Raw genomic sequence first — 25,800 nt, 5'->3', positions numbered from 1 at the left:
TCTTTCACAGTGCACTGACACACAACATTGCAATTTGTCATTAATTGTTCATATGCTACTTGATTGTAACTGTGTGGAAATGTTTCTTAGGATTTGAGGATGATGGAGATGCGGGTTGAAGAGCCTCAGTCATGAAACTTAACTGCTTGCCAGGAGGCCTTTCATTGAGTGGACTGTCTCCTTAGCTGTATTCTGTGCATAAGACAAATCAACTTTGATTTGATTCCCCGTCGGCGCCAAGAATCAAGGAATGTTGGTGGTATGCCTCTTGGCATTGTCCCTGGACTCCCTCCTAAAGTAAAGTACTTTGACAACTGCTGATGTAAAACGAATTTGGTAACAAAGGCCATTATTATTGGTGGCAAAGTAACTTGTGCTTGCAGCATTTGAATAAAGAATGAATGGTAATCATTGTACTATTTTATTGTGTGGGGGGGCATAGTTGTGATAAGTATTTTACCAACGTAAAAAAATTACAGGTACGAAGATTTCCCCCGTTAGACTCCATCCATCTGCCCACATCCTCCCTTTTCACTCGGAAACCATTTCCTTCATGTGTGGGAGTTGCAGTTGAATGTATATGGGGCGTAGTTACAACATTCATTTTGAAGTACATTCATTTAAATGCTTTTCATCTCTTGGTGATCGCCCTTTGAATCGCTCATATTACTGTTGGCAGGCAGCACTGCTGTGATAAAAAAAAAAAAAAAAATTATAAGATGGCAACCACCTCCGTCCCATTTTAACCAGTGGATACAGTTCCTATTAGCTGTTACAACAGAATTATCGACCGCGAGAACGACTGTCAAGCCCCACACACAACCCAATATTTATCTAGAAAGCCCCACACACAACCCAATATTTATCTAGAAAGCCCCACACACAACCCAATATTTATCGAGACAATGCACTCACTAACTGTAAGTCGCTCTGAAATAAGAGCGTCTGCTAAATGACATGTAGTTGCTTTCAGGCCCACTGGGAGAGGGCGGTCTCGAAGTGACCTCAAGAATGTGCAACCAATGACTTTTATGAGACGTGTTTTTTTTTTACATTTCATGTGGTTCAGGGAAACGCATCTGGACGTTTGCGAGTTTCACATGAAGACAATGTATGCTGAATGGAAAAGACTTTCAAAGTTTTAGGTTCCTACCAGCTTTAAGGAATATAGACTGGTCTTCACACAAGGTACACAAGACAACGATGTAAGCAGAGGATGGCATAGGCTCGGACTAAACTATATTGAAACAAACTAGCAGGAAATTTGGCCCTTGTCTTCCTTTTGTCTGTCAGCTCGGAAGTACGCAAACTGTTTCCGGTTTCAGGTACGTTCTATTGTAAGCTAGATAGCTAGCGTAATTTACCAGCTAGGTATGCACAGAACCACTATGCGACATGGCCGTTTTGAAGTAGAAGGTTAGCCAGCTACTTAGCTAATGTCGTATGGACACCTATAAACTATCCCAGTGGATGAATCCACAACGTTTAGATACAAATTAAGTACATGTGATTTGGCACGCAAACGAACCCACTGCCAAGAAGTTATTTCGATAGCTTGCTACGTGGACGTAGTGGGGGGGGTCTGCTAGCTAACTAGGCTAGCCTGCCAGCTAACGTTAAACTGTCAAAAGCCAAAAGGGTCCAACAAGGTGAGTGCTGCTTTACCAACACACGACTTGACAACTAAATAATAACTTAATTTAACAAGACTAGTTGTCTAACTTTTGTTAGGGTTTTTAATGTGTGGTAAGATTATATAGTTCCTATACCTGGCTAATGCCAGAAAAATAAGTAGTACGTTAGCTAGCTGTGAACTAGCTAGCTAATTACCTTAGGAAGATAACTTTCTTGTAATAATTTATTGACTCATTGTATTGTTTCCCTTCACCAGACCAAGAATTGGAAAAGAGACTACACGCAGTTCAATTTGAAGATACATCATATTTACTGCTTTTATTTCGTTAGGCTGAGGAACTCCAGAAAAACAATTGTCAAAGTTGAAGATTTGCTTGTTGCATTCCTCGACTAAATAAAGTATTTACCCTGCAATGTTAGCTGGCCATGTACTTTAGAAAGAACCTTAACATATTATACATAAATGGCTATGAATATGTATGTGTAGACTAGGCCTACTAAACAAGCCATTAGCTACATTGTCTATCATTAGTCTGGGTATTAGGGATTCTATTCTAAACTATTTGTATCGCTCCAAAAGGTAATATTGTGGTATGGTTTATTTGTTTGACGTTAGCATGAAGCCCTCACTGTTATAAGAGCATAATAATGTAAAGCAAGGTGAATGTCTTTGGGAAGACATGTAGCTCGCTGAGTAACCTCATTGGAATTCTCCCTTGGGCGTTGGTGTTGTGCTTTGTAGCGACAGTGGTTGGTTTTGATTTAACACCTACAGGTGTGACTCGTCCTGTGGTATACACATTCCCTCTTGTCATTCCCAGTGATCTCATGGCAATGAGAGAGTTAATTTGACTAGTTCATCTAATGTACTATAGCTAGGCTTATAGTCTAACAAAACCTCCAACAAAATCCTAGAACTGAAATAAATAATACAAAGTTTAACCCATTATTGTGTTCTCAATAACTCATTGCAGTCTCTAAGTCCTTTAGTTCAAAATCCAGGCAGTATTAAGGGTGCTAAACTAAGGGAACTGACATGACAGCTGTAGTAGGAAGAGTTTGGGGGTGGGTGCATCCAGCTATCTCCTACTGGTCCTGGGGCAGCAAAGCAGGATCTGACAAAACCATGAGGGACAAACCAGTGACGGCCGAGGGGCAGACGAGAGGCAGCTGGGGCTTGGGAGGGTTAACAACCTGGGTTTGGGGAGCGGGACAGAAAAGACAAACAAGTGACCAAACTACATTGATTGACGAGTACTGGGAAGCAAGTGAGGAGAAAATCCAGTCCGTGGAAATTGAAGATCTGGGCGCGGCCAAGCAGGAGGCTGAGGGGAAAGCAGAACACGGTGGCTCCAGATGGTGGAATAAGGTTCTGCCGTCCTCAGACTTCTGGCCGAGAGCAGCTGAACCTGGTGGGCTAAGTCAGAGGAAATGTGTCGGGGGAGGATGGGACTCTGACAACGATGGGGAGTATTCTGACTATGGAACCCCTCCACCATCTCCCACACCAAGTTCCTCATCAGCCTTCCGGTTCTTTGCACTCGCCTGGAATGGGGAGATAGTTCCAGAACACTATGAGATCTGCTTCAACCTCCTTCGCCACCTGTTTGACCTGTTCGTGGTGGGCTTCCTGTGGACTGTGTCCCCCCCTACCAAGTTGGTCCTTGAGGTTCTAGGGGTCCAAGGAGGACTGAAGTTGTGGCTCCACGGAATGGCCATGTTTTCCGTCTCCACTGTTGGAATGGCGGGACTGCTTTGGTTGGTCCAGGAGTATCTTCTACAGTTTGCTCTGGTGTACGGCATTGTGCAAGCGCTGGTCATCTCTGTCAGCATCCAGCGGAGGGGGATCCTAGGAGAGGCGGATCAGGTGGAGGATGAAAAGGAGGTGGAGGATGAGGAAGTGAGAGACGATGGGGAAGTTACAGAGATGTACCTGACTACAAAGGAATACATCAAAGGAAAGATGATCCTTGAATGAAAGTTTGTTTTGGTAAGTTCTGTCAGTCTCTTCTCCCTCTGTTGGATTTTCTGGGCTCTCTCACTGTCCTGATCTGCACAGTTTTCCAACTATACTACAGCCTAAATGTACCTAGCACTTACAAGGACTCCAGTCCTAACCTCATGATTGTATTTGTCTCTGTATCTTGTTATTCACCACTCATTATGTACCTGTTTGTTGTAGTCCATATTATGCAAGGGAGGAAAAAAAGCTCATGCCTTCTACACTGAACCAAAAAATATAAACGCAACATGTAAAGTGTTGGTCCCATGTTTCATGAGCTGAAATAAAAGATCCCAGATATTTTCCATACACACAAAAAGCTTATTTCTCTCATGTTGTGCACTAATTTGTTTACATCCCTGTTAGTGAGCATTTTATCCTTTGTCAAGATAGTCCAGCCACCTGAAAGGTGTGGCATATCAAGAAGCTGATTAAACAGCATGATCATTACACAGGTTCACCTTGTGCTGGTGACAATAAAAGGACACTCTAAAATGTGCACTTTACCACATAACACATGCCACAGATGTCTCAAGTTTTGAGAGTGCATGCATTTGGCATGCTGACTGCAGGAATGTCCTCCAGAGCTGTTGCCAGAGAATTGAATGTTCATTTCTCTACCATAAGCCGCCTCCCAACGTCATTTTAGAGAATTTGGCAGTACGTCCAACCGGTCTCACAACCGCAGATGACCTGTAACCCCGCCAGCCCAGGACCTCCACATCCGGCTTCTTCGCCTGCGGGATCGTCTGAGACCAGCCACCCGGACAGCTGATGAAACTGTGTGTTTGCACAACGGAAGAATTTCTGCACAAACTCTCAGAAACCGTCTCAGGGATTCTCATCTGCGTGCTCGTCGTCCTCACGAGGGAACATTGTTGCATTTATATTTTTGTTCAGTATAGAACTGTGAAGCACTTCATGGCTACAGACGTGAGTGCTACGGGTCGGTAGTCATTTAGGCAGGTTATCTTAGTGTCCTTGGGCACAGGGACAATGGTGGTCTGCTTGAAACATATTGGTATTTTAATCTACAGCCTGCCACAAACTTCTCTGCTTGGAGCTATTTTAATTTACAGCCTGCCACAAACTGCTCTGCTTGGAGCTATTTTAATCTACAGCCTGCCACAAACTGCTCTGCTTGGAGCTATTTTAATTTACAGCCTGCCACAAGATGCTCTGCTTTGAGATATTTTAATCTACAACCTGCCACAAACTGCTCTGCTTGGAGCTATTTTAACCTTGAAACCAGAGAAAATGAACTGACATTCTCCAAGTGGTGTGAAACCAGCTTGAACTAATGACATATCAAATGCTTTGTTTGGAATGCATGTCATTACAGTTTACACAGAGAGAGAGAGAGAGAGAGCAGTAGTGTATGGAGAAAGTATGAAATGATGGGGTTTTATTTGCCTGAAGGGGTGCTGCTATAATAGCCACAAATATAAAGTTGAGGTTGTCCCTGCCTCTTTCAGTCTAATTTCTTCCATTTGCTGCCTGGTGAATACTGCCTAGTGAATACTGCCTAGTGAATACTGCCTAGTGAATACTGCCTAGTGAATACTGCCTGGTGAATACTGCCTAGTGAATACTGCCCAGACTTTTACAGCTACCAGTTTAGTTTTCAGTTTCTCCTGTTGTTGTCCTGCTGTTATCATCCTAATGACCTTCCCAGGTGATTTTTGTAATGGTTAACTTTAGGCTATTTTAAAGCATTTGAACCACAAACTGTTAACTGATCATTAGCTTATTTTCACAGGCAATCATCTGACATGGAGGAAAGTTGGAGGGAAGAGGGATGTTTCACAGGCAATCATCTGACATGGAGGAAAGTTGGAGGGAAGAGGGATGTTTCGACAAGCCTGACATGCAGGGATTGAGGGAAGTTGTTTCAAGAGCCTACCAATGCAAAGAAAAAGTCACAGGAAGAGAGCTGAGCCCAGCTGACACTGCAATGAGGAGAGGCAGAGGCTGGAGGACTTTAAGCTTCACCTCACTGGAGTGAACAGTGGAGCTGAAGCAAAACACGGCCACTACTATCACGGTCATCTAGGCCAAGTGATAACACTGTTGTCATCACGTCCACTACTATCACGGTCATCTAGGCCAAGTGATAACACTGTTGTCATCACATCCACTACTATCACGGTCATCTAGGCCAAGTGATAACACGGTTGTCATCACGTCCACTACTATCACGGTCATCTAGGCCAAGTGATAACACGGTTGTCATCACGTCCACTACTATCACGGTCATCTAGGCCAAGTGATAACACTGTTGTCATCACGTCCACTACTATCACGGTCATCTAGGCCAAGTGATAACACGGTTGTCATCACGTCCACTACTATCACGGTCATCTAGGCCAAGTGATAACACGGTTGTCATCACGTCCACTACTATCACGGTCATCTAGGCCAAGTGATAACACGGTTGTCATCACGTCCACTACTATCACGGTCATCTAGGCCAAGTGATAACACGGTTGTCATCACGTCCACTACTATCACGGTCATCTAGGCCAAGTGATAACACGGTTGTCATCTTAGCACAGTTCTATTGTTCTGTCTTATTGTTACAGAATCCTGTTTCCCTCTAGGTAGACTCTTCTTTCTTTCATACTCAATTTGTTTTGTTGAGATGAACTTTTGAATGTGTACTTGACAGATACCGGCACCTTTTTTCCCCCCAGGTTTCTTTCAAAGCTTATTACAAGCAGATTTCGTTGCTGTTCATTTTGGGACATAAGGTTTATTTGCTAGTATTTTTATTTCCTGTGCCATAATACTGCATGTGGAGTAGTGTGCCTCAGTATATTATCCCTGGCTTTCTCCATGATAATCATTATTGGTAATTGCATTGTAAGTACACTACAAAGTTGAACATATATTTATCGGTCTTGTCACTCTTATGGTTCCTGTTTGAAAGGTAGCCTACAGCCTTACAGATCAGATTAGAAACACAATGTATATCTTAAATGTATATCATAAATGTATATCATAAATGTATATCATAAATGTATATCTTACAATTGTCCAGTAGCTAGTTTTGCACAATCCCATACAAACCAAGTGACGCTCAGAACACTAAATTCTACACGCAAGATTTTGTTCTCTCAGCATATGTCACAATCTACAGTATGCATGTATAAGAAGAGGGTTCTCACCAGTGGAGGCTGGTGGGAGGAGCTATAGGAGGACAGGCTCATTGTAATGGCTGGAATGGAAGAAATGGAATGGTATCAAACATGGAAACCATATGCTTGACTCCGTTCCATTGAATCCATTTCAGCCATTACAATGAGCCCGTCCTCCTATAGGTCCTCCCACCAGCCTCCACTGGTTCTCACCCACAGTGCCCCTGTATTATAAAAGCTTTGAAGAACGTTTCTAGTTTCTACAATGGCCTTTTCCAGATATTTTTGTATTGTAGCAAAACATACAGCTATCACAACTTCACAGTGATGCAGAAAGTTATGCGATACAGTCATTGTGTACTGATAATGGGACCTTTTTAAACAGTGATACCACATCTGTGATTCCTCTCTGCCTTTTTATCTCTGGTGTGTTTTAATGTCACGTTTTGACTTGTTACTCCATGTGTTGATTTATAGAGAAAGATGTTTTGTAATGAGGTTGTGCAATGCCCCCAGACAAGTGCTGGATCACTGTCAAAATTACTCTAGAATCTGATTCTCAAAAAGAATAAGGCAGCAAAACAAACATGGAAACCCACCATGGTCACTATCAGTAGCCAGACGTTGATCAACGTTGCAGATAGAAATGCCACGAGCAGAGCCGACATGACTCCTTGTTCTACATTTTTTTTTTAGAGAGGCATGTTTGTTCTACATGTATTTCTATCTGAATGTTCCACAACGGGTCATTCTGAATGCACCCCGTGTCGACGTTGTGTTTTGTAAGGGAATGGAGGTGTAATGTACGCACGTGTTGGGAAATAAACTTTGGACATTTGTAACTATGGGGATCTCCTATCTACTAACAAGGTGTACGTCCCAAATAGCACCCTATAACCTTTATAGTGTCCCAAATGGCACCCTATAACCTTTATAGTGTCCCAAATAGCACCCTATAACCTTTATAGTGTCCCAAATAGCACCCTATAACCTTTAAGGTGTCCCAAATGGCACCCTATAACCTTTATAGTGCACTACTTTTGCACAGACCTGATACTGGCCTTCTGTACTGTGTACTGACTCAGCCTGAAATAGTTCCGCTGGGTAAATAAGTAAAGCTGTGGCATTTTTTTTTTTTTTTTAAAGGTTGCATGGCAGAGTCTCAGAATTGATTTAATTGGCCATGCCATGTGTGTTCTAATTTTGCTTTTGCTACACATGGCATTACAGAAGACGTGTGTTACTATGGGGATCTCCTATCTAATAACAAGGTGTGGCACCCAATAACCTTAATAGTGCACTACTTCCGCCCAGAGCCCTGGTCACTACAGAGAATAGGGTGCCTTTTGGGATGCAAGCCTAGGCCATGCGTCAGGTATGGGGAGCACTCTGTCAATAGGATTCATACTTTTAGCAGCAGGGCAGAGAAACACCAGAATAACCTCACCTGATGCCATCAGAGCAGGTACCTGAATGTGACCTGATCATTTTTTTTTTTTTAAATGTACTACCGTCTCCATGGACACCAACCACTAATTCAATCTTCCTCTGTGTTGACCTACTGTGAGATGAGGTAACTAAGGTACAGTACTGGAAACAGGAACTATCTTGTAGGTGGGGTTGATTCATTAGTGCACACTGTAGCAAAACATTTTTGCAATGAGAATGAGCGTTTCTTATTGAACAAGATCTGGTAGTCTCTCCCCCGTTTGCTACCATTTGGTTCCTAGTGAATGTACCCCTGGCCTGAAATATCTCAGTATTGTAGGTGGGGTTGTTGGGAGGTCCAGAACCAATAAAATAAACCAATGATCACGTTTCCATGCAGCCTTGAAGAATCTTCTTTGCGCTATAACATTCACATACATCCCGTGTTCATCTCATGTAAGACACTTGGACAAAGTGATTTCATCACAGTTCAAACTTTTTTTTTTATTCACATTAAATCTGCTCTCATATGATTTATTTTATGTACAGAAAGGTGCTTTACCAGTACAGGAACACGTATGTGTGTATCTGTTATAGAAAATGGTGGCTGTGTTGGGATTGTGTGTAATCCTTTATACATAGGGTATGTTGTCACAGATCAAGCACAGTAATAGTAGTATAGTGTTGGGAACAACGGAGGATGAAGCCCTATAGAGTGAAATGTGGTCAGTTGAGACAGTTGAGACACTCGTGAACACAGCCTGAGCGAGCAATTCATCATGCACCTTCTCCTTATTCATTCAAACACTATCTCTCTCTCCCATGCCTGATCCGGACTACTGGATACAGGGTTCTCCACTATGTTATCATTTAAGGGCATGTTTTGTTCTAGATTGCAGGAAATGGCAGTTACAGGTATTCAGAAAGAATACTCAGCAGCACCACTTTGTTAATAAAATTATTGTGTTGTCCTACTTAATATATGTTCAGTGTAGTATGCAGCAGCACCAAATAAATGGCATTTATCTCCTCTCATTCAAACAACTATTTTCTTCTGCTGATCACAGCAGATAAAGCGCAATAGGTATGATGCAAAGCCTATAATTTCCAAAGGCAACTTTTTTTCTGTAAACCAATCAGCATGCAGCTTTAGTTAGTGCCAACGTTGCCCTAGTGCATTCATTCCCAGAGGGGGAGAATGAATTAAATGACCAAAAAGGATGTATGCTTTGTGAGCTTTTTCTGATTCTTATAAGTTGACATCTCTCACCTCAACCTCATAAATACAAAATAACATTTGATCCTTTCATCATCTTCTCTGAACAATTATTGGAAAGAATGTCTGACATCTCAGAATTTAAGGCAATTTGCCACCAACTATATTCTTAATTTGAAGTGCTGAGACTTAAGTACTCAACACTTCTGAGGATTGTCTGTAAAGGTTGGAGAGAGGAACACATTTTCACTGCACTCAACTAAAAAGGTGATACGTAATGACTACAGCAATGTTACGTGAAAATAAGAAAAAGACCAGCTTATCTCAAAAACATCTTCTTAAAACTGTGTCCTAAATACTCTCCTAAACATCTTGAATGTTACCGATAGACTACTGTTTATGTAAAACAATGTGTCCATAAAACAAGAAAAAGTGTTTGTTGTTAAAGCATTAATGGAGGCTTTTAAAATCATTACTTTGAAGATAGAGATAGAGGCTGTGTCCAACTGGCAGCCTATGAGGCTGTGTCCCAACTGGCAGCCTATTCCCTATAAAGTGCACTACGTTTGACCAGGGCCTTATATAGGGACTAGGGTGTCATTTGGGACCCAGACCTAGTGGTAGTCTGGGTACTAGACTATTTATGCTCTCTACAATGTTACATAATCTTCTTTCCAAAGACAGGAACACTGTCTGGCACCAGGCTAAGATACTGGCACCCAGGCTAAGATACTGGCACCCAGGCTAAGATACTGGCACCCAGGCTAAGATACTGGCACCCAGGCTAAGATACTGGCACCCAGGCTAAGATACTGGCACCCAGGCTAAGATACTGGCACCCAGGCTAAGATACTGGCACCCAGGCTAAGATACTGGCACCCAGGCTAAGATACTGGCACCCAGGCTAAGATACTGGCACCCAGGCTAAGATACTGGCACCCAGGCTAAGATACTGGCACCCAGGCTAAGATACTGGCACCCAGGCTAAGATACTGCCACATAACTAAATAAAATCAAGTATTAAGTCAAATAAATAAATAAGGAAAATGATTCTTTATAAAAATAAGTTAAATGATTGAACTATATACAATTAACTCCCAACCGCACCCCTTTTTCTTATCAAACAGGCAGAAATATAGGCTCTCTCTCTCCCTCCCTCTCCCCTAATCTTTATTTGTCTCGTCCTGTTCCTCCAGTACTGCAGTGATTGAACTAAATGAGAGCGTGTGTAGTAGCAGATGTGTCATTGTCATGGACAGAAGAACCCCCAGGCTCCACTCCTCCCTCAGCACCACTCCTGATCATTAGTGGGCGTGTGATCCCCCAGAGCTGGGAGGCACCGTACTCCCCCCACCCCCTCCTCTGTGTCCATGCCTGCCGTCTTTCCCATGTCCTAGAATGCAGTGTGCACTTCCACAGCCCTCGTCGCCGTCATCTCCCTCGCTTTCAGAGGAGGACTCTCCGAACTGTTTGGGCTTCTCGTAGACGCAGCAACCTGTGGGGGGTGTCAAGAATACTCAGTCATCAGACACCAAAAATATCTAGAACTGCAGCATGCATAGGCCTACATGTAATTAACCTCATCCCCAGGTTCCATATCTATCGCAGAGAGCCAGCTGGGAAGATGAGAGAACAGATGACTGCATTTAAACAGTCAGAAATAAAGTGGGAAATGGACACTCACACTTGGAGGACCTCCTTCCCAGATGTTCGTTGTCCACTGTGTCGCTGGACCACTCCACCTTCTTGTCAGTCTTCCTCTTCCTCAGCTTGATAGTCAGGCTACGTCCCTCCTGAGAGACACGCAGAGAGGAGCCAATGTTTGAGATTCACCTTCATACACATAACAGGCATTGGGTGTTTCTCTTGTCAACAGGGTCATGTAGCCAGTCAACATCACATTTGCTTGTACTTCTGGCAATGTACTAAACTTGACAACTAGGCTAGATCGAGTGAAGTGAGATCAAATAATTTCACCATGATTGTATGAGCTAGCTAACGGTTATTATGGCTAAAATAATTAGCTAGCTCCAATCTCATGATGCATATTGGACTCGATAACATGATGCATATTGGACTCGCTAACAAACAGCCTAGTCGATATCTTCCATGATCATATCATTCGCTAATTATAGCAGTTTCTATAGCTAGCTTACCTGCTGGGGCGGTGGAGGTGTGTTAATTTGAACGGTCTCCGTTATCGTCTCGCTAGAAGTACCTGGCGCCTCGGCCATCCTGATATTAACTTGTCGGTTTTGAGCTCGCACCAGCTGTCAGCAAGGGAAATGTCAACTGACGTTATTTTATGAACAACAATCACTCGGTTTCTTCAATCCGCCACGTCGAATTAAACGTGATCAACCCTGTCTAGCTAACAGACTCCTCGTTGGATATTCGACGAGAAGATGTTTGGGAAGTAACTCCCAGACGGACCCCTTCCGGTTGCTCTCCGCACAAACGAGTCCGGTGGGGAACATAGAGCATGTTGCGCTACTCCTATGGTTGTGACACGAAATAAATAGTTAGTCAAGGAGAAACAGTAAAATCTGTTTAGGTTATCAATTCTACATAATTCATAAAGTGTTTGATAAGGTGTCAAAAAAATTACAATTAAGATATAGTGAACAAATTAGTTCATTCTTCGTTAGGTCATAGTTGAAAGGTCGAAGCTAGTTAAACATGTCGGCGCCTACGAGCACATCATCTTGAAGGTACGGTAAATGTTATGTATTATTTCAACAGCTATCAATCACCATATATTATTATGAGTATGACTATAAAACAGCAACGTAGTAGAGTGACAGATGTCTCGGAAGAGGTGCATTTAAAATATTATTCTCTAGAGTCTATTTTACCCCAATGTATCACCTAACGTTAGCTACAATTCTCGTTCATGCACTTATCCAGGCAGCGTAAATAGCAAACAGAAAGCAAATGCCTAGACCCATGGCATGTTTGAAATAGATGATTGGAATGGATTTTTAAATGTATTTTCGATTTTTCCAATGAAGGGGATCATAGACTCATGTAGTCTGTGGGAAATCAGTGGCTGCCTTATTTGCTTTACTTTCATTTTCTCTTGATTTGTTTTGCAGGAGATGTGGAGGTCCACTTGTGGCCTCTCTGTGAGGGCAGCAGAGAGGGCAGTACACAGAAAATGGTCACGCAGGCTCTATTCTCACAATGCGGCAAAACCTCCTCCTCAATCAACTCCCGTTCTCCGGACCCAGGCTGAGAAAGAGAGGCGGAGGAGAGATAAGGAGAAGGCCATACTGAGCGGTCAACACAATGTAGGTGACCTCACTCCTAGTTAGTGGACTCTTACACATAACAAACCAAGACATAGACTTATTTTTTTATCTGAAAGTTAAATCCATGCCATTTTCAGAATGTTGAAGATCAAGGAATGAAATGGAGTGAGAAAGAGAGGATAGCGTACAGTGCTTCAACGGCTCTTGGGGAAAAGAAAGGTAATGAATGTCCTAAAGACTTTAGTGATGGAGGAAAAAATAGATACAGTTACATATCGGGATATTATTTTTGACTATATATCGTATCGGTTTGACAATATCGCAATCATATTTTTTGCGCTAGTTGGTAAAACTCCAGTATTTTACCTTCATAGCTTGTTCTCCATCTTCTTTTTAAAAAGGGAGCCAATTTATTTTCAGCACTTTTATTTCCATGACTGATCAAAACTTGTTTTCTCATGGCTCTCTCTTGTCCCTCTGCAGCAGACATATGGTGAGCAATATGTTTGGAACATCAAATCTCAATAAAATCACAGTATCGAATCGTGAGAATCGCAATACATATCGGATCGGATCCAAAGTGTCGTAATAATATCGTATCGTGAGGTCCCTGGCAATTCCTAGCCCTGTCATGAACGCAGAGATCAGGCTGGTTTCACTAGGATAATACAGCAAGTAGTCTTTTCAAGCACTCGCTTGCTCCGTTGCCACTCTCTCGCTAAATACATTCCTATGTTCTTATTCACCCTGACCGTCCTTTGTTAGACACCACCCTGCCCTTCCCTTCATCCTACAGTCCTGAGTATGTGGAGACCAGCTGGTACGAGTGGTGGGAGAAAGAAGGTTTCTTCACCCCAGAGATCCATGTAAGAGAATCAAGCATTATAATAAAGCCATACTTTAAATTGCCTGATGATGCCCCCATGTTAGAAACAATAAATAAAGATAATACAGATCTAAAATGTGATAGTGCTCTAATAATTATATTTATTCTAATGCCCGTGTTTGTTTTAAAAATCAACATTTAGGACAGACTGCCACATGCTGTGAATCGTTCCTTCTCCATGTGTATCCCTCCGCCGAATGTGACTGGCACCCTGCACCTCGGCCATGCACTCACAGTTGCCATAGAGGATGCATTGGCTCGCTGGTAACTATTTCTCACCAACAATAATGGAATCAGTTGGATAGAGATGTTTCTGTTTGGCTGAAATGAAATGGCACATGTTTGATAAAAGTCACCACATCAAATTCCTATCAGTCATATGAGAACTCTGAGCTGAAATATATGTGATGCTTTTTACATTTACATTTTAGTCATTTAGCAGACGCTCTTATCCAGAGCGACTTACATGAGCATTTTAGGGTTAAGTGCCTTGCTTAAGGGCACATCGACAGATTTTTCACCTTGTCGGCTCGGGGATTAGAACCAGCGACCTTTCGGTTACTGGCACAACGCTCTTACCCACCAAGCTACCTGCCGCCCTTTTTGAATGGCTAATGTATTTGACATGTTTTAGGAGATCTGGTTAAATGTATTGTTGTATTGATTGAATATGTGGTTGTATCAGGAGGAGGATGCAGGGCTACAAAGTTCTTTGGGTACCAGGCTGTGACCATGCAGGCATCGCTACACAGGTATGTGTCTCCCTGACCTGGCTATCCATATTATCTTTCACATTCGCTTCTCTTTCAAGCTATATATAAAAACAATTGTCCAACCTTCTGGTCTTAATCTCAGACGGTGGTAGAGAGGAGGTTGTTTAGGGAACGAGGGAAGCGAAGACAGGACCTCAGCAGGGAGGAGTTTCTAAAGGAGGTGTGGACGTGGAAGAAAGAGTGAGTATGAGGTCCCATTCAGTCTTCTCTTATTGTCTCTCTCTCTCTCTCTCTCTCTCTCTCTCTCTCTCTCTCTCTCTCTCTCTCTCTCTCTCTCTCTCTCTCTCTCTCTCTCTCTCTCTCTCTCTCTCTCTCTCTCTCTCTCTCTCTCTCTCTCTCTCTCTCTCTCTCTCTCTCTCTCTCTCTCTCTCTCTCTTCTCCTCTCTCTCTCTGTCTCTCTGTCTCTCTGTCTCTCTGTCTCTCTGTCTCTCTGTCTCTCTGTCTCTCTGTCTCTCTCTCTCTCTCTCTCTCTCTCTGTCTCTGTCTCTCTCTGTTCTGTCTGTGTGTTCCAGGAAGGGTTCTGTCTGTGTGTTCCAGGAAGGGTTCTGTCTGTGTGTTCCAGGAAGGGTTCTGTCTGTGTGTTCCAGGAAGGGTTCTGTCTGTGTGTTCTAGTACAGGTTCTGTCTGTGTGTTCCAGTAAGGGTTCTGTCTGTGTGTTCCAGGAAGGGTTCTGTCTGTGTGTTCCAGGAAGGGTTCTGTCTGTGTGTTCCAGGAAGGATCCTGTCTGTGTGTTCCAGGAAGGGTTCTGTCTGTGTGTTCCAGCAAGGGTTCTGTCTGTGTGTTCCAGGAAGGGTTCTGTCTGTGTGTTCCAGGAAGGATCCTGTCTGTGTGTTCCAGGAAGGGTTCTGTCTGTGTGTTCCAGGAAGGGTTCTGTCTGTGTGTTCCAGGAAGGATTCTGTCTGTGTGTTCCAGGAAGGATTCTGTCTGTGTGTTCCAGGAAGGGTTCTGTCTGTGTGTTCCAGGAAGGGTTCTGTCTGTGTGTTCAGGAAGGGTTCTGTCTGTGTGTTCCAGGAAGGGTTCTGTCTGTGTGTTCCAGGAAGGATCCTGTCTGTGTGTTCCAGGAAGGGTTCTGTCTGTGTGTTCCAGGAAGGGTTCTGTCTGTGTGTTCCAGGAAGGGTTCTGTCTGTGTGTTCCAGGAAGGGTTCTGTCTGTGTGTTCCAGGAAGGGTTCTGTCTGTGTGTTCCAGGAAGGGTTCTGTCTGTGTGTTCCAGGAAGGGTTCTGTCTGTGTGTTCCAGGAAGAGTTCTGTCTGTGTGTTCCAGGAAGGGTTCTGTCTGTGTGTTCTAGTACGGGTTCTGTCTGTGTGTTCCAGGAAGGGTTCTGTCTGTGTGTTCCAGGAAGGGTTCTGTCTGTGTGTTCCAGGAAGGGTTCTGTCTGTGTGTTCCAGGAAGGGTTCTGTCTGTGTGTTCCAGGAAGGGTTCTGTCTGTGTGTTCCAGGAAGGGTTCTGTCTGTGTGTTCCAGGAAGAGTTCTGTCTGTGTGTTCCAGGAAGGGTTCTGTCTGTGTGTTCTAGTACGGGTTCTGTCTGTGTGTTCTAGTACGGGTTCTGTCTGTGTGTTCCAGGAAGGGTTCTGTCTGTGTGTTCTAGTACGGGTTCTGTCTGTGTGTTCCAGGAAGGGAGAGGAGATCTATCACCAGCTGAGGGAACTTGGTGCGTCTCTGGACTGGAGCAGAGCCTGCTTCACCATGGATCCAGTAAGACAGGACTATTACACTACAACAACACACACTCAGTGGCCTTTTGGTTAGTGTCCACCCTAAGATTGGAAGGTTGGGAGTTCGATCCCCAGCCAAGTCATACCAAAGACTGTAAAGATGGGACCCTATGCATCTCTGCTTAGCACTCAGCATTAAGGAAATAGATTGGGGATAAGGCCCTGCGATAGACTAGTGTCCTGTCCAGGGGGTGTACATCACTCTACACAGAAACAGGAGATAGACTAGTGTCCTGTCCAGGGGGTGTACATCACTCTACACAGAAACAGGAGATAGACTAGTGTCCTGTCCAGGGGGTGTACATCACTCTACACAGAAACAGGAGATAGACTAGTGTCCTGTCCAGGGGGTGTACATCACTCTACAGAAACAGGAGATAGACTAGTGTCCTGTCCAGGGGGTGTACATCACTCTACACAGAAACATGAGAGACTAGTGTCCTGTCCAGGGGGTGTACATCACTCTACACAGAAACAGGAGATAGACTAGTGTCCTGTCCAGGGGGTGTACATCACTCTACAGAAACAGGAGATAGACTAGTGTCCTGTCCAGGGGGTGTACATCACTCTACACAGAAACATGAGATAGACTAGTGTCCTGTCCAGGGGGTGTACATCACTCTACAGAAACAGGAGATAGACTAGTGTCCTGTCCAGGGGGTGTACATCACTCTACAGAAACAGGAGATAGACTAGTGTCCTGTCCAGGGGGTGTACATCATTCTACACAGAAACAGGAGATAGACTAGTGTCCTGTCCAGGGGGTGTACATCACTCTACACAGAAACAGGAGATAGACTAGTGTCCTGTCCAGGGGGTGTACATCACTCTACAGAAACAGGAGATAGACTAGTGTCCTGTCCAGGGGGTGTACATCACTCTACACAGAAACAGGAGATAGACTAGTGTCCTGTCCAGGGGGTGTACATCACTCTACAGAAACAGGAGATAGACTAGTGTCCTGTCCAGGGGGTGTACATCACTCTACAGAAACAGGAGATAGACTAGTGTCCTGTCCAGGGGGTGTACATCACTCTACAGAAACAGGAGATAGACTAGTGTCCTGTCCAGGGGGTGTACATCACTCTACACAGAAACAGGAGATAGACTAGTGTCCTGTCCAGGGGGTGTACATCACTCTACAGAAACAGGAGATAGACTAGTGTCCTGTCCAGGGGGTGTACATCACTCTACAGAAACAGGAGATAGACTAGTGTCCTGTCCAGGGGGTGTACATCACTCTACACAGAAACAGGAGATAGACTAGTGTCCTGTCCAGGGGGTGTACATCACTCTACAGAAACAGGAGATAGACTAGTGTCCTGTCCAGGGGGTGTACATCACTCTACAGAAACAGGAGATAGACTAGTGTCCTGTCCAGGGGGTGTACATCACTCTACAGAAACAGGAGATAGACTAGTGTCCTGTCCAGGGGGTGTACATCACTCTACAGAAACAGGAGATAGACTAGTGTCCTGTCCAGGGGGTGTACATCACTCTACACAGAAACAGGAGATAGACTAGTGTCCTGTCCAGGGGGTGTACATCACTCTACAGAAACAGGAGATAGACTAGTGTCCTGTCCAGGGGGTGTACATAACTCTACAGAAACAGGAGATAGACTAGTGTCCTGTCCAGGGGGTGTACATCACTCTACACAGAAACAGGAGATAGACTAGTGTCCTGTCCAGGGGGTGTACATCACTCTACAGAAACAGGAGATAGACTAGTGTCCTGTCCAGGGGGTGAACATCACTCTACAGAAACAGGAGATAGACTAGTGTCCTGTCCAGGGGGTGTACATCACTCTACAGAAACAGGAGATAGACTAGTGTCCTGTCCAGGGGGTGTACATCACTCTACAGAAACAGGAGATAGACTAGTGTCCTGTCCAGGGGGTGTACATCACTCTACAGAAACAGGAGATAGACTAGTGTCCTGTCCAGGGGGTGTACATCACTCTACAGAAACAGGAGATAGACTAGTGTCCTGTCCAGGGGGTGTACATCACTCTACACAGAAACAGGAGATAGACTAGTGTCCTGTCCAGGGGGTGTACATCACTCTACAGAAACAGGAGATAGACTAGTGTCCTGTCCAGGGGGTGTACATCACTCTACACAGAAACAGGAGATAGACTAGTGTCCTGTCCAGGGGGTGTACATCACTCTACAGAAACAGGAGATAGACTAGTGTCCTGTCTAGGGGGTGTACATCACTCTACAGAAACAGGAGATAGACTAGTGTCCTGTCCAGGGGGTGTACATCACTCTACAGAAACAGGAGATAGACTAGTGTCCTGTCCAGGGGGTGTACATCACTCTACAGAAACAGGAGATAGACTAGTGTCCTGTCCAGGGGGTGTACATCACTCTACAGAAACAGGAGATAGACTAGTGTCCTGTCCAGGGGGTGTACATCACTCTACAGAAACAGGAGATAGACTAGTGTCCTGTCCAGGGGGTGTACATCACTCTACACAGAAACAGGAGATAGACTAGTGTCCTGTCCAGTGGGTGTACATCACTCTACAGAAACAGGAGATAGACTAGTGTCCTGTCCAGGGGGTGAACATCACTCTACAGAAACAGGAGATAGACTAGTGTCCTGTCCAGGGGGTGTACATCACTCTACAGAAACAGGAGATAGACTAGTGTCCTGTCCAGGGGGTGTACATCACTCTACAGAAACAGGAGATAGACTAGTGTCCTGTCCAGGGGGTGTACATCACTCTACAGAAACAGGAGATAGACTAGTGTCCTGTCCAGGGGGTGTACATCACTCTACACAGAAACAGGAGATAGACTAGTGTACTGTCTAGGGGGTGTACATCACTCTACAGAAACAGGAGATAGACTAGTGTCCTGTCCAGTGGGTGTACATCACTCTACAGAAACAGGAGATAGACTAGTGTCCTGTCCAGGGGGTGTACATCACTCTACAGAAACAGGAGATAGACTAGTGTCCTGTCCAGGGGGTGTACATCACTCTACAGAAACAGGAGATAGACTAGTGTCCTGTCCAGGGGGTGAACATCACTCTACAGAAACAGGAGATAGACTAGTGTCCTGTCCAGGGGGTGTACATCACTCTACAGAAACAGGAGATAGACTAGTGTCCTGTCCAGGGGGTGTACATCACTCTACAGAAACAGGAGATAGACTAGTGTCCTGTCCAGGGGGTGTACATCACTCTACACAGAAACAGGAGATAGACTAGTGTCCTGTCCAGGGGGTGTACATCACTCTACAGAAACAGGAGATAGACTAGTGTCCTGTCCAGGGGGTGTACATCACTCTACAGAAACAGGAGATAGACTAGTGTCCTGTCCAGGGGGTGTACATCACTCTACACAGAAACAGGAGATAGACTAGTGTCCTGTCCAGGGGGTGTACATCACTCTACACAGAAACAGGAGATAGACTAGTGTCCTGTCCAGGGGGTGTACATCACTCTACACAGAAACAGGAGATAGACTAGTGTCCTGTCCAGGGGGTGTACATCACTCTACACAGAAACAGGAGATAGACTAGTGTCCTGTCCAGGGGGTGTACATCACTCTACAGAAACAGGAGATAGACTAGTGTCCTGTCCAGGGGGTGTACATCACTCTACACAGAAACAGGAGATAGACTAGTGTCCTGTCCAGGGGGTGTACATCACTCTACAGAAACAGGAGATAGACTAGTGTCCTGTCCAGTGGGTGTACATCACTCTACACAGAAACAGGAGATAGACTAGTGTCCTGTCCAGTGGGTGTACATCACTCTACAGAAACAGGAGATAGACTAGTGTCCTGTCCAGGGGGTGTACATCACTCTACACAGAAACAGGAGATAGACTAGTGTCCTGTCCAGGGGGTGTACATCACTCTACAGAAACAGGAGATAGACTAGTGTCCTGTCCAGGGGGTGTACATCACTCTACAGAAACAGGAGATAGACTAGTGTCCTGTCCAGGGGGTGTACATCACTCTACAGAAACAGGAGATAGACTAGTGTCCTGTCCAGGGGGTGTACATCACTCTACAGAAACAGGAGATAGACTAGTGTCCTGTCCAGGGGGTGTACATCACTCTACAGAAACAGGAGATAGACTAGTGTCCTGTCCAGGGGGTGTACATCACTCTACACAGAAACATGAGATAGACTAGTGTCCTGTCCAGGGGGTGTACATCACTCTACAGAAACAGGAGATAGACTAGTGTCCTGTCCAGGGGGTGTACATCACTCTACAGAAACAGGAGATAGACTAGTGTCCTGTCCAGGGGGTGTACATCACTCTACACAGAAACAGGAGATAGACTAGTGTCCTGTCCAGGGGGTGAACATCACTCTACAGAAACAGGAGATAGACTAGTGTCCTGTCCAGGGGGTGTACATCACTCTACAGAAACAGGTGATAGACTAGTGTCCTGTCCAGGGGGTGTACATCACTCTACAGAAACAGGAGATAGACTAGTGTCCTGTCCAGGGGGTGTACATCACTCTACACAGAAACAGGAGATAGACTAGTGTCCTGTCCAGGGGGTGTACATCACTCTACAGAAACAGGAGATAGACTAGTGTCCTGTCCAGTGGGTGTACATCACTCTACAGAAACAGGAGATAGACTAGTGTCCTGTCCAGGGGGTGTACATCACTCTACACAGAAACAGGAGATAGACTAGTGTCCTGTCCAGGGGGTGTACATCACTCTACAGAAACAGGAGATAGACTAGTGTCCTGTCCAGGGGGTGTACATCACTCTACAGAAACAGGAGATAGACTAGTGTCCTGTCCAGGGGGTGTACATCACTCTACAGAAACAGGAGATAGACTAGTGTCCTGTCCAGGGGGTGTACATCACTCTACAGAAACAGGAGATAGACTAGTGTCCTGTCCAGGGGGTGTACATCACTCTACAGAAACAGGAGATAGACTAGTGTCCTGTCCAGGGGGTGTACATCACTCTACAGAAACAGGAGATAGACTAGTGTCCTGTCCAGGGGGTGTACATCACTCTACAGAAACAGGAGATAGACTAGTGTCCTGTCCAGGGGGTGTACATCACTCTACAGAAACAGGAGATAGACTAGTGTCCTGTCCAGGGGGTGTACATCACTCTACAGAAACAGGAGATAGACTAGTGTCCTGTCCAGGGGGTGTACATCACTCTACACAGAAACAGGAGATAGACTAGTGTCCTGTCCAGGGGGTGTACATCACTCTACAGAAACAGGAGATAGACTAGTGTCCTGTCCAGGGGGTGTACATCACTCTACACAGAAACAGGAGATAGACTAGTGTCCTGTCCAGGGGGTGTACATCACTCTACACAGAAACAGGAGATAGACTAGTGTCCTGTCCAGGGGGTGTACATCACTCTACACAGAAACAGGAGATAGACTAGTGTCCTGTCCAGGGGGTGTACATCACTCTACACAGAAACAGGAGATAGACTAGTGTCCTGTCTAGGGGGTGTACATCACTCTACACAGAAACAGGAGATAGACTAGTGTCCTGTCCAGGGGGTGTACATCACTCTACAGAAACAGGAGATAGACTAGTGTCCTGTCCAGGGGGTGTACATCACTCTACACAGAAACAGGAGATAGACTAGTGTCCTGTCCAGGGGGTGAACATCACTCTACAGAAACAGGAGATAGACTAGTGTCCTGTCCAGGGGGTGTACATCACTCTACACAGAAACAGGAGATAGACTAGTGTCCTGTCCAGGGGGTGTACATCACTCTACAGAAACAGGAGATAGACTAGTGTCCTGTCCAGGGGGTGTACATCACTCTACAGAAACAGGAGATAGACTAGTGTCCTGTCCAGGGGGTGTACATCACTCTACAGAAACAGGAGATAGACTAGTGTCCTGTCCAGGGGGTGTACATCACTCTACACAGAAACATGAGATAGACTAGTGTCCTGTCCAGTGGGTGTACATCACTCTACAGAAACAGGAGATAGACTAGTGTCCTGTCCAGTGGGTGTACATCACTCTACACAGAAACAGGAGATAGACTAGTGTCCTGTCCAGGAGGTGTACATCACTCTACACAGAAACAGGAGATAGACTAGTGTCCTGTCCAGTGGGTGTACATCACTCTACACAGAAACAGGAGATAGACTAGTGTCCTGTCCAGGGGGTGTACATCACTCTACACAGAAACAGGAGATAGACTAGTGTCCTGTCCAGTGGGTGTACATCACTCTACACAGAAACAGGAGATAGACTAGTGTCCTGTCCAGTGGGTGTAGATCACAGGAGATGTACTGTGTGCCAGTACACTAGGGGTCACGCTACAGAAACAGGAACCAAGCCTCGTCTACTTACTTATATACACCACACTGTTACTGTAGTATTAGTAACATGATTTCATTATTATATACGTATGTTATCTTAGTGTCCGTTCCAGTATCATCTGCTCAGCTCTTTCTTCCTGTGTGTGTGTGTGTGTGTGTGTGTGTGTGTGTGTGTGTGTGTGTGTGTGTGTGTGTGTGTGTGTGTGTGTGTGTGTGTGTGTGTGTGTGTGTGTGTGTGTGTGTGTGTGTGTGTGTGTGTGTGTACCTTTGTGTGTGGGTATTTTCAGGGCTTCAGCAGTGCTGTGTCCGAGGCCTTTGTAAGGCTGTGTGACTCTGGTCTGGTCTATCGCTCTGAGGGGCTGGTCAACTGGAGCTGTGCTCTGGAGTCAGCCATCTCTGATATAGAGGTTAGTCTACCATCTCTGATATAGTGGTTAGTCTGCCATCTCTGATATAGTGGTTAGTCTACCATCTCTGATATAGTGGTTAGTCTGCCATCTCTGATATAGTGGTTAGTCTGCCATCTCTGATATAGAGGTTAGTCTGCCATCTCTGATATAGAGGTTAGTCTACCATCTCTGATATAGTGGTTAGTCTGCCATCTCTGATATAGAGGTTAGTCTACCATCTCTGATATAGAGGTTAGTCTGCCATCTCTGATATAGAGGTTAGTCTACCATCTCTGATATAGTGGTTAGTCTGCCATCTCTGATATAGTGGTTAGTCTGCCATCTCTGATATAGAGGTTAGTCTGCCATCTCTGATATAGAGGTTAGTCTACCATCTCTGATATAGTGGTTAGTCTGCCATCTCTGATATAGTGGATAGTCTGCCATCTCTGATATAGTGGTTAGTCTGCCATCTCTGATATAGTGGATAGTCTGCCATCTCTGATATAGAGATTAGTCTGCCATCTCTGATATAGAGGTTAGTCTACCATCTCTGATATAGAGGTTAGTCTGCCATCTCTGATATAGAGATTAGTCTGCCATCTCTGATATAGAGGTTAGTCTGTCATCTCTGATATAGTGGTTAGTCTGTCATCTCTGATATAGAGGTTAGTCTGCCATCTCTGATATAGAGGTTAGTCTGCCATCTCTGATATAGTGGTTAGTCTGCCATCTCTGATATAGTGGTTAGTCTGCCATCTCTGATATAGAGGTTAGTCTGCCATCTCTGATATAGAGGTTAGTCTTACCTAGAAAATGAGACCCTTACTGTTCGTGTGTTAGCATGTCACGTTAGCAACAGCATCATCTTTGCTATGTGTTACAGAGCATGTTGTACAGCTTCAGTTTGCACAATTTATTGTCCGCAGTTAAACATGATTTTATTTTCAAAATGTAAACTTTGATGTATATTTGAGAGATGTATTGATGCTGTCAACAGGTTGACTCCAAGCAGCTGTCTGGAAGAACCATGTTGTCTGTCCCTGGCTACCAGAAAATGGTGGAGTTTGGGACCATGGTCACCTTTACCTACCCTATAGACGGCCAGGGTGAGTGTTTGGTCTGAGTTCCAAATGGCACCCTATTTAGGGCTCTGGACAAAAGTAGTGCACAACATAGGGTGCTGTTTGGGACGCGGCTTTAGTAACTGGGACGTGATCCTCCTTGATGTCTGCTGTTCTCTTTCCTGTTGTTTATACTCCCTCTTTCTATCTATTAGATGGAGAGGTGGCGGTGTCGACCACTCGTCCTGAGACCATGTTGGGAGATGTGGCCATCGCTGTGCATCCTGACGACCCTCGATATCAGGCTAGTATACTTAGATTAAAATGATTTACCCATACACGTTGGTGTTGTAGTCAAACACAAAACACAGAAAATGTATTTGTCTTTTACAGTTGAAGTTGGAAGTTTACATACACCTTTAGCCAAATACATTTAAACTCCGTTTTTCACAATTCCTCACATTTAATCCTAGTAAAAAGTCCCTGTCTTAGGTCAGTTAAGATCACCACTTTATTTTAAGAATGTGAAATGTCAAAATAATAGTAGAGAGAATGATTTATTTCAGCTTTTATTTATTTCATCACATTCCCAGTGGGTCAGAAGTTTACATACACTCAATTAGTATTTGGTAGCATTACCTTTAAAGTGTTTAACTTGGGTCAAACTTTTCGGGTAGCCTTCCACAAGCTTCCCACAATAAGTTGGGTGAATTTTGGCCCATTCCTCCTGACAGAGCTGGTGTAACTGAGTCAGGTTTGTAGGCCTCCTTGCTCGCACACGCTTTTTCAGTGCTGCCCACACATTTTCTATAGGATTGAGGTCAGGGATTTGTGATGGCCACTCCAATACCTTGACTTTGTTGTCCTTAAGCCATTTTGCCACAACTTTGGAAGTATGCTTGGGGTCCATTTGGAAGACCCATTTGCGACCAAGCTTTAACTTCCTGACTGATGTCTTGAGATGTTGCTTCAATATATCCACATAATTTTCCTTCCTCATGATGCTACTCTGTTAATTATTTATGCATAGTCACTTTAACTCACATGTACATATTACCTCAACTACCTCAACTAGCCAGTGCCCCCGCACATTGACTCTGCACCGGTACCCCCTGTATATAGCCTCCCTACTGTTATTTTATTTTACTTCTGCTCTTTTTTTCTCAACAATTTGTTGTTGTTTTATTTTACTTTTTTATTAAGAAATAAATGCATTGTTGGTTAAGGGCTGTAAGTAAGCATTTCACGGTAATGTCTACACCTGTTGTATTCGGCGCAGGTGGCAAATAAAATTTGATTTGATTTGATGCCATCTTTTTTGTGAAATGCACCAGTCCCTCCTGCAGCACAGCACCCCCACAGCATGATGCTGCCACCCCCGTGCTTCACGGTTGGGATGGTGTTCTTCGGCTTGCAAGCAACCCCCTTTTTCCTCCAAACATAACGATGCTCATTATGGACAAAAAGTTATATTTTTGTTTAATCAGACCAGAGGACATTTCTCCAAAAAGTACGATCTTTGTCCCCATGTGTAGTTGCAAACTGTAGTCTGGCTTTTTTATGGCGGTTTTAGAGCAGTGGCTTCTTCCTTGCTGAGCGGCCTTTCAGGTTATGCCGATATAGGACTTGTTTTACTGTGGCTATAGATACTTTTGTACCTGTTTCCTCCAGCATCTTCACAAGGTCCTTTGCTGTTGTTCTGGGATTGATTTGCACTTTTCGCACCAAAGTACGTTCATCTCTAGGAGACAGAACGCGTCTCCTTCCTGAGCGGTATGACGGCTGCGTGGTCCCATGGTGTTTATACTTGCCTACTATTGTTTGTACAGATGAACGTGGCACCTTCAGGCGTTTGGAAATTGCTCCCAAGGATGAACCAGACTTGTGGAGGTCTACAACTCTTTTTCTGAGGTCTTGGCTGATTTATTTTGATTTTCCCATGATGTCAAGCAAAGAGGCACTGAGTTTGAAGGTAGGCCTTGAAATACATCCACAGGTACACCTCCAATTGAC

At 44.5% G+C, this 25,800-nt stretch overlaps 3 protein-coding genes across 5 annotated transcripts in view; 2 read left to right on the top strand and 1 right to left on the bottom strand.

Moving 5' to 3' along the window:
• Positions 1-1,051: 1,051 nt before the first annotated feature.
• LOC311110291 (uncharacterized protein) lies at positions 1,052-6,854 on the top strand. 3 transcript variants are annotated; one of them, XM_084152996.1, is made up of 3 exons: positions 1,052-1,325; positions 1,892-3,625; positions 5,397-6,854. In XM_084152996.1, the coding sequence occupies exon 2, from the start codon at positions 2,672-2,674 to the stop codon at positions 3,611-3,613; it is 942 nt and encodes a 313-aa protein (XP_084009122.1). In that variant the 5' UTR covers positions 1,052-1,325; positions 1,892-2,671; the 3' UTR covers positions 3,614-3,625; positions 5,397-6,854. The 3 variants fall into 3 exon arrangements, with proteins under 3 accessions (XP_084009122.1, XP_084009121.1, XP_084009120.1); XM_084152995.1 differs by lacking the exon at positions 1,052-1,325 and adding an exon at positions 1,360-1,649 and having other exon boundaries at positions 5,447-6,854; XM_084152994.1 differs by lacking the exon at positions 1,052-1,325 and adding an exon at positions 1,360-1,649.
• A 3,602-nt stretch (positions 6,855-10,456) lies between these two features.
• Positions 10,457-11,868, bottom strand: LOC311110314 (E3 ubiquitin-protein ligase PPP1R11-like). The gene is made up of 3 exons (XM_084152997.1): positions 11,575-11,868; positions 11,103-11,211; positions 10,457-10,913 (listed from the first exon to the last, which is right to left on the bottom strand). The coding sequence occupies exons 1-3, from the start codon at positions 11,650-11,652 to the stop codon at positions 10,723-10,725; spliced, it is 378 nt and encodes a 125-aa protein (XP_084009123.1). The 5' UTR covers positions 11,653-11,868; the 3' UTR covers positions 10,457-10,722.
• Positions 11,869-11,905: 37 nt separating this feature from the next.
• Positions 11,906-25,800, top strand: part of LOC311119200 (uncharacterized protein) — a 24,617-nt gene continuing 10,722 nt past the window's right edge. Inside the window, exons 1-11 of the mRNA XM_084157720.1 lie at positions 11,906-12,129; positions 12,514-12,708; positions 12,807-12,888; positions 13,435-13,535; positions 13,698-13,819; positions 14,241-14,307; positions 14,411-14,508; positions 15,940-16,021; positions 22,622-22,741; positions 23,724-23,832; positions 24,003-24,091. Coding sequence (XP_084013846.1) covers positions 12,517-12,708; positions 12,807-12,888; positions 13,435-13,535; positions 13,698-13,819; positions 14,241-14,307; positions 14,411-14,508; positions 15,940-16,021; positions 22,622-22,741; positions 23,724-23,832; positions 24,003-24,091 — 1,062 coding nt within the window. The 5' untranslated portion in view covers positions 11,906-12,129; positions 12,514-12,516. The remainder of the gene's footprint in view (positions 12,130-12,513; positions 12,709-12,806; positions 12,889-13,434; positions 13,536-13,697; positions 13,820-14,240; positions 14,308-14,410; positions 14,509-15,939; positions 16,022-22,621; positions 22,742-23,723; positions 23,833-24,002; positions 24,092-25,800) is intronic.

The sequence above is a fragment of the Coregonus lavaretus genome (genome assembly GCF_964263955.1).
Source record: "Coregonus lavaretus genome assembly, chromosome: 3".
Classification (NCBI taxonomy): Eukaryota; Metazoa; Chordata; class Actinopteri; order Salmoniformes; family Salmonidae; genus Coregonus; species Coregonus lavaretus.
Note: the sequence above shows the minus strand (reverse complement) of the source record. Positions and strands in the feature narration are given on the sequence as shown.

Bases quoted from the DNA above. Each gene is read 5' to 3' on its own strand.
- LOC311110291 (XM_084152996.1), top strand. From the start codon at position 2,672: ATGACAGCTGTAGTAGGAAGAGTTTGGGGGTGGGTGCATCCAGCTATC.
- LOC311110314 (XM_084152997.1), bottom strand. From the start codon at position 11,652: ATGGCCGAGGCGCCAGGTACTTCTAGCGAGACGATAACGGAGACCGTT. The intron at 11,212-11,574 runs GTAAGCTAGCTA...CGTGTCTCTCAG, and splicing joins CACCTCCACCGCCCCAGCAG to GAGGGACGTAGCCTGACTAT. The intron at 10,914-11,102 runs GTGAGTGTCCAT...CACCCCCCACAG, and splicing joins GGGAAGGAGGTCCTCCAAGT to GTTGCTGCGTCTACGAGAAG.